Below are 13581 nucleotides of genomic sequence, written 5' to 3'. Positions count from 1 at the left end.
ACGTTTGATATCACGACTACGGAATTTGGATGGTATGTGGATCGTTGGTATCAGGGTATATGCGAGATTGAGGTAAAAGATATGGATACAGAGATTTTTATACAGGTTCGGACCCCTTATCTGACAGATAATAGCCCTACATCCTGTTGGCCGAAGCCGGTGTTGCTCCTTTATTCATCTGAATCACACACATACAATATTTGGGATAATCTATGTAGCTGTCGTCGTCTTGGCTGCTAGATAACCAACTCGTAGTCGACGACGGGGTAGTCTTCCTCCTAAATCCATACTCGGCGAGATCAGAGATGATGCTAGATCCCTCTTATCGGCCTCCGTAGGCGCAGGATGGGGTATGTCTAGACTAATCTATGATGTCGATATTTAGCGGCGTATTGGTTTGTATTGGCTTGTGGCTTTGTGGCGTGTCCCCTCTCTTCCTAGGGGGGCTTATATTTATACCCATAGATGCCCATCTGTCCATGTAAGACTAGGGAGACCAATATGGATACAATCCGAGTAGTCCTTGTCGTTTCCATATGGAACTCTATCCGTCCTTCCTTATCCGGAACTCTTTCTATACACAAGGTTTGTTTCCGTATAAGACATGGTATATGGTGGGCCCTGCCGAGTTTAGTCAACTACTATTAGGTACTCCCTCCGTTCCATAATATAAGGGATTTTGAGTTTTTCCTTGCACGGTTTGACCATTCGTCTTATTCAAAAAAATTAGAATTATTATTTATTTTATTTGTGACTTACTTTATTATGCAATGTACTTTAAGCACAACTTTTTGTTTTTTATATTTACATAAATTTTTTTGAATAAGACGAGTGGTCAAACATCATAAGCAAAAACTCAAAATCCCTTATATTATGGGACGGAGGGAATATGTGGTATCCATAACCATGACAAATGCTATCCTAGTTGGCATGACATAAGCAGTTTAAAGAATATGGTGTGGCAAATAACTAATGGCGCTTTGTAATAAGGGTGAATAGCCAGTTCAGCCCTTCAACTTTTGCTCAGGGGTCGAATTAGTCCTTAATGTTTTATAATGTCCAAACAAGACCCTAAAGATTATCATGCGGCTTAATATAGTCCTTAGACCCACTTAAAACGCCACGTGAACATGCAACGTCATTTGTGCATGTAAGATAACATTTAAATGTCCATTTTAACGTTCAATTTTCTAGCAAATAGAAAAAGAAAAAAAAGGAAAAACAAGAAGAAGCAATCATAAAACAAAGGAAAATGCCAATTTTTTAGCTACCAATGCTACATCTTTTTGCCAATGGCCAAAACCTTTTTTTTCTCAATAGTTTTGCTTTATTTCCTATGAAATCGTAAGGGTGGAATGGACATTTAAATATTGAATTTGCATGCATAGATGATGTGGCATATGCATATGGCATGTTTAGAGGGTCCAAGAACTATATTAAATCACACAATGACCTTAAGGTATTTCAAAATAAGTTATAGTGGTTTATTTTAAAAGTTTAAACCAAAGGGTTTATAAATCATCTAGATGGTTTAGGTCTAGGGGCGATCCAACGTAGGTGCCGGGAGGGTTGATCCCCCTACCCTCTCCAGCCCCCCAAGTCCCCCCTTTCATTTTTATCACCATGGATGAGAGCTTGGGGTGCTGAAGCTCTTCCATCCATCCCCCCCCCCCCCCCCCCTCTTTTTTCCCTACATCCACCCCTGCGTACCAGAACGATGCATGAAAAGGTGACATATATATAATATATAACAAGGAAAAGACTCATTTCACTGTATGAACACATATACACATCGATCTCCTTGAAGAACCTCTCGTGCTCAAGGATTCAAATGCATGCATGCGGCTGAAGCAATCATCCAAAAGAAAATGAAACATTTTGTACGCGGGAAGGAAAAAAAAGGTAAAATTTGAGGTGGGGTGTATGCTTCATATTGATCGATAAATAGTAATACTGTACCAAACACCACCTTCAGGAGTTATGTGTATCACAGTATCATGTACGCTCGATTTGGTAGGGTCCAAAAATATATATGACAAACTCAATCATGGTCTTTTATGATTAACATCCTGATCTAAAAAGTTTCTCAAGGCGATGTGTCAAATCAGCAAGGCATATGCATCATTGCACACACACCCCAATATACTAAAATCCATTAATGCAGAAAAACCTTTAAAACTTTGTAAAAAAAGTTTGTATAGGGACATTTTGGTATTGAATAATTCAATTAAGCAAGCACTCACAAAGCCCTTACAGGATGATAGGAGGATTCCTGCAATATATATAGCACACTGTGCATGCTGAGAACCTTCCATAATAAAGAAAAGCAACATAACAAAATTTTTGAGTAAATGATTTCACTTTAAAAAGCTATAAGAAAAGTGAGATCAGCTGAGATGGTTGCAAAGGAGCGGGCTACCAAACTCAAACATCCTATGAGAGAGAGAATGTTTGGTTTGTAGAATAATTATATATATAACCATCACTAACTAGTATATGTGTGTGTGTGTGTCATGAGAGGACATTATATATATTGCAATGCCTCAAAACATTCCCTTACAAATTAAGTTATCACGTTTTGACTCGTCACAACATTCGTCATGCTTTTTGCACTTTAAAAAGTATAAGATGAAGTAAAATGATATTAACCCTCTCCCTCTCTCTCATGCCTAATTAACTAACCAAAGTTTCGGCCGGCCGGTTGATATTCTCAGCTTTCATTTAGTTAATAACGTGTATACATGCCAAATACAATTCAACTAGTTAGCAGACTCAGCACAAAGCCAAGTGTGGTCCAGTCAGGACTCAGGACTTGAGATATATAGGAGTGAGGTGTTGTCTATCAAACCTTCATGGGATTGGCTATATACGCGGTAGTTATATTACAATCCTTCAATCCCAAAATATAAGCATTTTTAGTTATTAATCTAGATAGATATTCCTATAGTATATAACAAGAGCACACGCGCATACGTATAACAATAGAGCGCTTGTAATAATTTCCATGCCCGTTGAAAATTCCTGATTTACTTGTTAAAAGCATAGCTTTATTATTAAAAAACCTTTATAGCATTTTATTGTTCAAATTTTTATGTATATAAAATAATTAAGTGATTAAGTTATGTCTTGTTGATTTTTAATTTGTTTAAATTAAGTATAAAACAATGTTCTTTTGTGGCTAGCCGAGGAGGAGAAGCAAGCTAGTAGAGCATGTACAATAGCAGGTTATAAGCCAGCTGCAAACATATTTTAAGGAGATAAATAAAGAGAGAGAAAAGCAGCGGGCTACAGATTTGTAGCCAGCTGTAGTACGGACTCCAAGACGCAGTGTGTGTATAACAGGTGGGACCAGTTATTAATAGTGTGGTATGTAACTATTGTATGAATGAGCTATTAGATTGGCTATAGATGAATTGGAGCTAGTAGTTGGCTATACTACTATTAAACTTGCTCGTAGTAGTACTTTGTGGGACTCCTGTACACTGCTTTTCTGACTTGTGCTTCAGACTGCTAACTGCATTGCAACTTGAAGCTTTGACCTATAGGGGTTGGGGAAACAAAGGCGGTTTGTTCGTTTACTTTGGGCCAAGTGGAGGCTATCTTTCCTCTTTTGCTCTAACTATACAATATTTTTTGAAGCCAATTTGGTAAGTATAAAATACACACATGGAAGCTTTACTAACTCACCATTTCAAGAACGAATTAGTGAAAGGTGAAGCAGCTAGGGCATAAAGCACGCACATATTCTTCAGTTCCACGCCCTCAAGTTAATCCAAAAAAACCACATCCTAAGCTCAGAAACTGAAAAAGCCTATAAGCCTATACCATGGTGGAATCTGAAAATCGGGAATATTAAAAAAGAGAGTAGCGCACGAGATTTAAAAGTAGATAGATGTAAAGACAAAGATTAGGTTCAGACCTTCTCGATTAGAAGTAATACCCTTCACCTGTTTGAGGATTATATCTGTCAGGTGTAGTATTAATCTAACGATCTGATTATGGCTTATTTCGCTATTGTTCCTATATGCTCTTTGAGGGCTCCCTACCCATCTTATATAGGTTGGGGGATAAGGTTACAAAGAGGAAAACTTCTAGGTCCTACCAATACCATAGAACACATGGTAACATTGCGATCGAGTACTACTCTATTACATAATATATGGATTTGGTTTATCTTTTATCTCTAGTCGAATATGAAGGTCATATGGGTGCCCTGGACCCATACATTCTCCACAACACGCATGCACTTCAGCTATAGACTTTGCCACTACATAGATCGAACTAAGCAAATTAAAAATGAACTAGCCAGCACAAGCACGCTCATCTCTGAGTGATAAGGCTAGTTATAAATCATTTTTATAGGAAGCTTATTAGTTAATTAAGTACTAATCTGGAAGTTCATCTGGCTAGCTATATATTCTTTCTTCCCTCGGAAGTACCTTAGGGTGCGCTCTAAACAGCTTTAATTTTCGGAATGGCTACTTCCTCCTTCTCCATAAGCATGCTTTAATCAAACTACTAAATAATATGTTTTTTTTGTGTAAAAAAATTATATAGAAGTTTTATAAAAAAAATCAAAAAAATCTATTTTTTAAATTTGTAGTAATTAATACTCTATTAATCATGCGTAATGGCTTATCTTGTTTCACAGGACGGTGAAAATCTCAGCCTAAACGCTGAAAGGAACTCAGCCTTAGAATCGTGCACCTAAAAAATTTGGAGCCGAATAACAGTGGGTTTTGCAATAGGAGTGCCCGTACAGACAATCATGTTATCACACATCATCTTGTGTTAAATTAAGCTGTGGAGAATTTTCATGAGTGGGTTAGGTCCAGCAGCATGCTGCATGCATGCAAGGCTACCTGCAGCCTCAGTTGCCAGACATATATATGAATTAAGCTACCCGGAAAAAAATAACTATATATTATTCTGTTTTACAGTATTCGTCCCTTTTTTAACTTTTGAGGCGTGTTATATATAGTGTTTTTTCATAATGCAATTTTAATTCAAAGCATTCAACTAGCTAGAGCCAAGGTGTAAAAATGATCGGCTTGGCTGGCTAATGGCTGTGTACTAGCAATGTGGAGTAAGTGCAGCCTGCAGGAGCACTGTAGCCATAGATATATAGCACAGCCATAAATTGAGTATTTTTTAAGGAAGAAAGTTGGTAAATATTTTGAAACTGATATGTCTAAGACAATAGTTAAATATTATTTTTATGGATATATGTAAGATGCACACATAACATACACACATGCTTATGAATACATCCTACTCTCAAAGGAGGCTAGTAATGAAACCTGAGAACCTAATAAAAGTACACCCACATACGTACTTAGAGCAGTGCTAAGCTGTTAACCATTCAGCTAAGTTAATTTTCATAGTATTAATTAAATATACTATCGGATAAGAAAAAAACTGAAATAATGAGAGAGTTAATGAGGAGAGAGAAAAATATGAAAAAACTTTCTTATGCAAGAAATTGTTTTACATATAAATCAACAATGAAAACAAGTGGTTAGGTGAATTAAGGGATAGAAGAGATGATTGGATGAGAGTTTATTTTGAAGAAACTACCTACTGGGCATATACATATAATTTTTACATAGTATCTATATATATGACATGATAAGTATGAAAACTAATATATCTCATCTACAGAGTAGTAGATGATTTCTGGGTTGGCATTATCACCCAGATTTAAAAGCAAGGATATTAATCACTTTGAAAGTAAAGAATTAATCTTTTCATGGAAAACCTGATTTACCTGGCCAGGTCACGGCAAGTCGGCCCCAGTAAATACCCTGCAGTTTGGTTGGAAAATGCTCCTATCCCATTAAGTGTTTCGTGCTAAATGACTATATTCCATCAATTTCAAAATATAAAGAATTCATAATTCTAGGATATATTATGTACACCCAAAATCCCTTATTTTTGGAATTGAGAGAGTACAATCATTTAGCACGAAACACTTAATGGGTGAGAGTAGTAGTTAACAACTTGACATTATTGACTAATAAGTAAGCTCTCTTTTTATTGAAAAAAAATACTAATAATAGCCTATACTCCACTGTGCAGTCGACCATTCTCCGTGGTGTTGACATGATGGATTTTTTTTGTGAAAATGTTTTGACATCGATTGAACATGAGAGGTGGCTAGATAGAATATTCATGGTGACGCGTTGAGTCAGTGAGCGGCCCAATCAAGTGGGCCGTTCACTAATGGCCCTGGGCCACCTCGCCCCCAGATTCTATGCCCTGCCCGGCCCTAGTGACCAATTCTTTTATCACATTTTCTTCTCCTCTTTTTCTTTTGTCACAAAAGCTTCATCCTGATTTTATCAATTCCACAGAAAAAAAAAACCATCGTGTTTCTGTCTGCAATCATGCTGATCCCCAATCCAAGATTATCTTCACTATTGCCTTTAATTTCTCCAAGTGTGACTTTTTTAAAAAATCTACCGGATATCTCTGCAGGGGATTGGAATAATTAGGGAGCACTTGTTTGTACGTACTAGATAAGATAGATGCAAAAGATAGAGATGCATGGACCCTGGCTGCCTTGATCCTCGGCAACCATCTAGCAAACATTAGAAAGTGATGACAAAAGTTTGCTGAGTGCAAGGCTACGTAACATTTCCCCCACGGTTATTACTTATATTGCCATTGGTGTTATTCCTTAATTTGCAATGATTTGTGTTTTTTTTCCAATTATCTTACTGGCAATCACCTTCCAAGTAGTACTACTGAAATTACAATCAGATGGGTAGACCATACTATTGCACATCTAGTTCTCATCAAAGTTTAAACTCTATACAAATTGGTCTTTCATAAATTTTAAGAGTATATACTCGAATATGCATTTGCTCAAACACTCCAATCTGAAATTTGCTCCTATGAAGATTTGAACTCAGAACCTTATAATACTACTTAGATCACAATTGCAACCATTATGGCCTATTTGGTATAGCTCCAACTCCTAAATATAACTCCAGGAGTTGAGTCTGGAGTGGAGTTGTGGAGCTGCCTAAACCCAGTTCTACAACTCTATTACATTTTGTGAGAGAGCTCCACCCAACTCCACTCTCAGTTTTGATGGAGCTGAAATTGTTTGGCTGAGCTCCAGCTCCAGGAGGGGTGGAGTTGGAGCTGGAGCTGTGCCAAACAGACCCTTAGACTGCATGCTCTTTCGCACACAAGTGTTTAATGCACCAAACGATTTATAGCGGGTGGAGAGAACATGGTATGTTTTAGGTGTGCGCTTCCAATTGCACTCTCAACAAAAGCGTCGATGACGACTGGCCTGAACAAATGCGAATCTAGCAGCATATACAAGTTGAGAGTATATTCTGCGAGGGTAGCTCCAACATCAGACAATTTGCACAGCATCCTGCACATAATTCTGCAGGCCACTACATACTACTAGCTACAATTTTCCATACACAACAGGGAGCTTAATTTTATGATGTACTCCTTATGTGTGAGTAGCCTTTGTGAGTGTTCATATGGGAAGAATTTTCGCAGCATGCATATATGCTAGCTGGTGCGAAGTTTGGCCAAAAGCCTGAAGTGCAGTACCCAATCGAGGAAAGAATACTACGGCCGTACGTACTTGTTTGTGCACTTTGTATGCCAAAAAAAGCAAACTAGACAACTCTGTCATTAACGTGCATGTGGTCCGTGATCGAGTATCAAATCAAGTTAAGTAGCTAGGCAGTTAATTAACTGAGACCCTACTTAATTAATTAATCAATTTGGCAAGATTAAAATTCCACTTCTTAAGAACCACATGCCAGAAAGGTAGAGGAGCTAGCTGAAAGTGTGCAACGTGTGTTTCCATGCATGTTGTGCAGATAATTAATCATAGGGTTAGTACCTAGATTTTGTTATTATTTCCCTCATTGTGAGCTATATATAGATATAATAATATATATAGCTGCATGACCTATAACCTTAGCTAAAGGTCAAGAGATATATATGTGTGATTTATGTGGTGTCAGTTGAGATATAACTAGATTTCCACTAGGACACATCCTTCTAAAAGTAGTAAATATATAAAGGAGGTAGTTTGCATATGATTAGTTCATGGATTGGCCCTACCAATTGGGTTAGTGCAAGAAAAGGGAATGTTTAATTTTGTAGGATGAATAAAAGCAGTTTAGATAGCAATGCTATCTTGCTACCTTCCACCCTCCGAGGAATCAGAGATGAGAATAGTGGGAATGCTAGGTGCACAGATAGGCCACAGCTAGCCAACTGGTGTGAACTCCACTGAATACTGATTAGTCTTCAAAAATAAAATTAACACACTGATTAATTATATGGAAACCGGAGAACGGCATGGTTTTGTTAAAGTTTTTGGTGCAGGCAGGAACTGCAGACGAGCTACACTTGTCAATTATTGTGACCGATCGATCAATGACGATGCAAAGATGTACGATGTGTACTTTATTGGACGTCACTAAGAGGGGAAACTTTTGTCTCTCTAGAACATTAGCTTCTACTACGACTAATAAGTTACATTGTACCCTTATATATCTAGTTTATTGTTTTTTCTGTTACAGATACGTGTATGTTCACACACCACATTTACTCACGAACCTCCTAATGCACTCCTGTACACATAGACTTAAAGAAACAAAGGGCACTGATAAATTTATACTACCACCGTTTCAGATAATAAGACTTTCTAGTATTGCTCACATTCATATATATATATATATATATATATATATATATATATATATATATATATATATATATATAGGACACTCATATGGGGCACCATGGTGCCCGGGCACCATGGTATCAAATACACAAAATCACTCAAATTTTTCAAAATTTTCAAATTGTGAGTATATACCTAGTTATAATAACTCGATTCATACCTATACCTATCAACAAAACAACTCAAATTTAACTTTATTTCACAATCCATGATTACATACCTAACTAATTATATGTATGGATGCTATATACCAAGAATCAAAATCTAACAAAAACAAGTTCAAATTCAGTTCAAACTTGCTTTGAACTAGTTAGTAAAGTAGCTAATGTTAATATCTAAGTAATTGAAAAAGTTTCATACTCGTTTGAATTAGGTATATACTCAATTTCAACAATGGTGCCCGGGCACCATGGAGCACCAAACAAATTTAATATATATATATATATATATATATATATATATATATATATATATATATATATATATATATATATATATATATATATATATATATATATATATATATATATATATATATATATATATGTTAATGAATCTAGTCACATATATGAATATGCCTAGATTCATTAACATATGAATGTGGGCAATGCTAGAAAGTTTTATAATATGAAACTGAGGAAGTAGCAGAAAAAAACTGTATACCACAATTAAACCAAAATAACGCATTTCTGATGCTGTTTTTTTTAAAATAACACTACTAACTTTTTTGATGGTAAAATGTTAAAATATGGCTAAATATTTCGCTATTTTTTTAGCATCTAAATTTATATGTGAGTAAATTGCATCGTCGGTACACGAACTTATCAGGTTGGGTGCAATCTAGTGTACAAACTTAAAAAATACTCGTTTTGATGCACGAACTTGCGTGGTGCGTGCGGGGAAGTCAAAAAGGACATTACATGACTAATGTTATTGATTTAGGGGCTGATTAGGATACTATGTAAACATATATATGAGAAGGTTGCCATTAGACATACACCTATTCAATAAAATATAGAATAGGATTTAGTGAATGTAGAAAAAGATTAAAAAATCGAGCATTGATATAAGGGTTAGAAACATATGAAATTCATCATTTCAACCATGAAGGATAAAGTAGAGACTAAATTTATAAATATTGCATGTCTTATACATAATCACTGCACGTATGCACGTCACATCCTAATCAATATCAAATTTATAAAATTAACATTGCCAAGTTATTTTGGTCCTCGTTCTCACGAACTAGGCAAGTTCATGTACTGAAACGAGCATTTTACAAGTTTATGTACTAAATTGCACCCACCTATAACAAATTTGTGTACCACTAATACAATTTACTCTTTATATATTCAACATTATCTCTCGTAGAAAAGGGGATGAAACAAGAATTAAGTAATACGGTGACGGAGAGATATGCGGTGCAGATGGCTTGTAGAAGAAATAGTGACGTTAAGGCCTACACATTAGGATTGACTAGATACACACAACACACACGGATGGGCCGATGGGCGTGCACGTTTTATGCACAAGTTTTCCAGAAGAATCGTAGGTAAGGTTACTAGGGTTTGGAACACGGTCCCCAACCAGGGTATACAAAACCGCGCAGTTACCATGCACGGTACCTTTTCATTTTTGAAATCACGGTATCTCTCATGATTTTCACGGTAACTACAGTTACCATCTTACCGCGGGGGTGCAGTAACCGCGCCAATAACGATAAGGGGAATCCTGTCCTCAACACACACAAATGGACTACGGCATTGGTCAGCAATGAGGCGGACGAGTTCATCTTTCGCTAGCGGAGGACAGGAGTGTCGGGAGGGGAAGAGGACGCGGATGAAGAAGCCACCGGCAGGCAAGGGGCGCGGGAGCGAGGCGGCGGTTGCCTCGTGGAATCAGTGTGATAATTTGCGTGTGGGAGACTAGTGGCACTATGGGCAATGATTTGGTTTGGGTGGCAGCTCCGTGGCGGTGACAATGAAGGGGAGTCGATGACTCCGCTGTCCGCTCTGCCTATGGCATCGGCTACTGCGCCTCCGCTTTCACCGACCGCGTGCACGGCGTGTGCACGGACATGCAGTACTGCTGCCCTGACTCCGCCAACTTCCGGGCGGTGGACTTCCTGCAGTCCAACCGTGGCTGACGGCGGCGCCGATGACAATGTCGTTCCCAGCGCGCGTGTGAAAGGGAGAGAAGGAGGAAGAGTTAGCCGCTGACATGTAGGGTCCATGTGGGTCTCACTTGCAACGTCAGTTAAAACTAGTTACTATGCTGTCGACGGACCAAATTTGACGCGGTACTGTGAGTTGGACGAATTTCAGTCTGGACAATAAATTGTACGTCTTAGAATGAACTTATTCCCCGTGTGGTACGACGCGGGCATGACGAGGCCCGCCCATACGTGTGCCTGTCAGAATTCCAGATTTAGCCAGCCCGTGCCTGCAGCCCAGCCCAACTCCCACCTGTGTGCAGCCCACCACGCGACGCGCGACTCACCCTCTCCTCCCTCCCTCCCCGCGCCGCCCCCCGCTCCCAGCCGAACCCTCGCTTCGCCTGCGGCCTAACCTTCTCCGCGCGCGCGCCGCCGCCGCCGCATCGACCGACGGGAGAGTCAAGGTACGCCTCCGTTTCGGCCGGCTTTTACCTTTTCTGTCTTGCCCCCGCGACTCGTTTTTTCACCGGGGTGGTAGGATTTGGTCGGGGGGATTTGGGGGTGGGAGCAGCAGGAGGAGGAGGGAAGGAGGGAGAGGATGGTGAAGGGGAGGCCGAAGCCCACACCGGTGAACGCGCCGGCGGAGGTCGTCTTCGACCCGTCCGCGCCCGGTGCCCGGAGGCCCCGCCGCCCTGGGGCGCCTTCGTCGTCGTCGTCGACTGGCGAGTGGCACAACTTCATGGTGAGCCCGCCCTCGCCCTTCTGTATCTCGAGACTTATATTATTGGTTCATGGTGCTCCTGGTTGAAATCTTGCATTTTCTGTTTTGAGTTAACTCATTCTTGCCACTAGGGATCGAGTCTTTCGGATATGTATCGGAAGCCAGCTGCGGAAAAATCTGATGATACTTCTGATGATGATGAGGAGCCTGACATTGATATTGGGAAGTTGTTGAAAGATGTAGAGCTTTTCGGTAATTATCTCATCTCATACTACTTTTGTGAAAGCTGGTAGTATATTCTTTATATTGTCTACAAGTATTTATCCTTCTTTAATTTGATTTCAACGAATCAGATTAGTGGCAAGCCTTATTGCCTGTGAGAAGTGTGCAGAATTCACTGCACCTACTATGTCAAAAATAGCAATAGCATGTGTGTTTTAGTTGAGGTATTTGATGATACCATGTGCCTGCTAGTTCAAGATTTATTTATTTTTTTGGCAGCAAAACATAATCTGAAACAATTGAAAATTGTTATCCTATGTGCCTATGCAAGAAGTTATTCCATGTGACCATTTGCCATCTAACTAATTATGATGCTATGGAGTTTGGTTGAGGAAACATAAATTCTGCATTTTGTTAACATCATTCTTCCTTTTGTGGCCACTGTTCATAACATGTGGTATTGTTATGTCCCCTATTTTGCTTGTTGTCCCTGGAATGCTTTTGGAGACCATTTGTTTGTGGAGAGGCTTCAGATAGCCCCTTGATAATTTATTGAGGAATCATTTGATTTTGTCTTTGCATCAGTTAAATTTCATTTGGATTGTGTTGTCTTGTTGTCAAGCATTTTACCTGTACTTGTTTCAAGATTTTTGTTCCATCCTTCCTTGAAACCTTAGATTTTGATCTCAACAAATTATTGAAGTATACGTTCACTTGATGCTAGGTGCATCTACATGGAAGGAACGGAAGCAATTAGAGAACCGTAAAGTAGTTCAGTTGGGTGGAAAGGTAATCAATTTTTATTCCTTTATCCTGTAAAATTACAGTATCTTACAGTTTTGATTGTCTGCAATAGGCCATTAAGAAGCACCGAACGCCGTTAAGTGTATCAAAGCCAGCTATGAAGAACCAAAAGAAAAGAGAAGAGAAGAAAGCGGAAGAGGTATGCTAAACTTCAGCTTCTATAAATATTTTTCCTGGCCAGGAAGTCACTGCCACCCAATAAAATTGCAAAAAATTGCTGTCTTAACGATGATTAACATGACAATTCTATACAGGAAAGACTACTTGGAATATTTAGGAAACGGGATTCCAAGAACAGCAAAGCTCAAAAGACTAGACCTGAGGACCGAGTACTTAGGGCTACCCAAGGGCACTTCAAGAATGGTATACTTGATGTCAAGCATCTTTTGGCACCACCCAAACTATCGGGTCGGGATGCGCCTGAGCAGAAAATGAGAATGGGCAAGAAAAATGGCAAGGGAAAGCAGAAGGGAGGCAGAAGGAAGAGACGTTAGATAAAACACCCTATTAGCTTTTGTATTAAGATGGACTCATCATCTACTTGTATCTTTCAGTGTAAAGATCGAAAACATTTTGCAGAGGCATGTTTTGTTTCAGTGTCTTATGAGGCTCAGCCTCCGGTTCGATTTGCATGTAGTCTGGCCTCTGCAAAGAAAGCCATTTTGGGCTCAAAATTATTTGGCTTTTGGGTCCCTGGGATTATGTTGGATGTGATGCGGAGCTTTTGCAAGTGAAAACTTTCACAGATCACATGGTTGTCAGAAATAGGGATAATGTTGTGAATTTGGATTGCAAAACCCCGCAACTTCTGAAGAACAGTTTGTGTAGCGTGCGGTAGTTGTATACTTTCTTAGTTTGTTGTCTGCTCTTATGAGCGGACTAAGCACAACAGTTTGTTGTCTGCTGTTATGAGCGGACTAATCACAAACGAATCCGGCAAAAAGAAAATGC

The 13581-nt window shown here is 39.0% G+C and overlaps 1 protein-coding gene across 2 annotated transcripts; it reads left to right on the top strand.

The window, feature by feature from the left end:
* Positions 1 to 11265: 11265 nt before the first annotated feature.
* On the top strand, positions 11266 to 13380 carry LOC4326733 (uncharacterized). 2 transcript variants are annotated; one of them, XM_015766194.3, is made up of 6 exons: positions 11266 to 11347; positions 11458 to 11625; positions 11736 to 11856; positions 12551 to 12615; positions 12683 to 12769; positions 12885 to 13380. In XM_015766194.3, the coding sequence occupies exons 2-6, from the start codon at positions 11482 to 11484 to the stop codon at positions 13122 to 13124; spliced, it is 657 nt and encodes a 218-aa protein (XP_015621680.1). In that variant the 5' UTR covers positions 11266 to 11347; positions 11458 to 11481; the 3' UTR covers positions 13125 to 13380. The 2 variants fall into 2 exon arrangements, with proteins under 2 accessions (XP_015621680.1, XP_015621679.1); XM_015766193.3 differs by having other exon boundaries at positions 11455 to 11625.
* Positions 13381 to 13581: the final 201 nt, after the last annotated feature.

Source organism: Oryza sativa, chromosome 1, assembly GCF_034140825.1.
Source record: "Oryza sativa Japonica Group chromosome 1, ASM3414082v1".
In the NCBI taxonomy this organism is placed as follows: domain Eukaryota; kingdom Viridiplantae; phylum Streptophyta; class Magnoliopsida; order Poales; family Poaceae; genus Oryza; species Oryza sativa.
The sequence above is the reverse complement of the archived record's forward strand: the minus strand, read 5'-3'. Positions and strand labels throughout refer to the sequence as shown.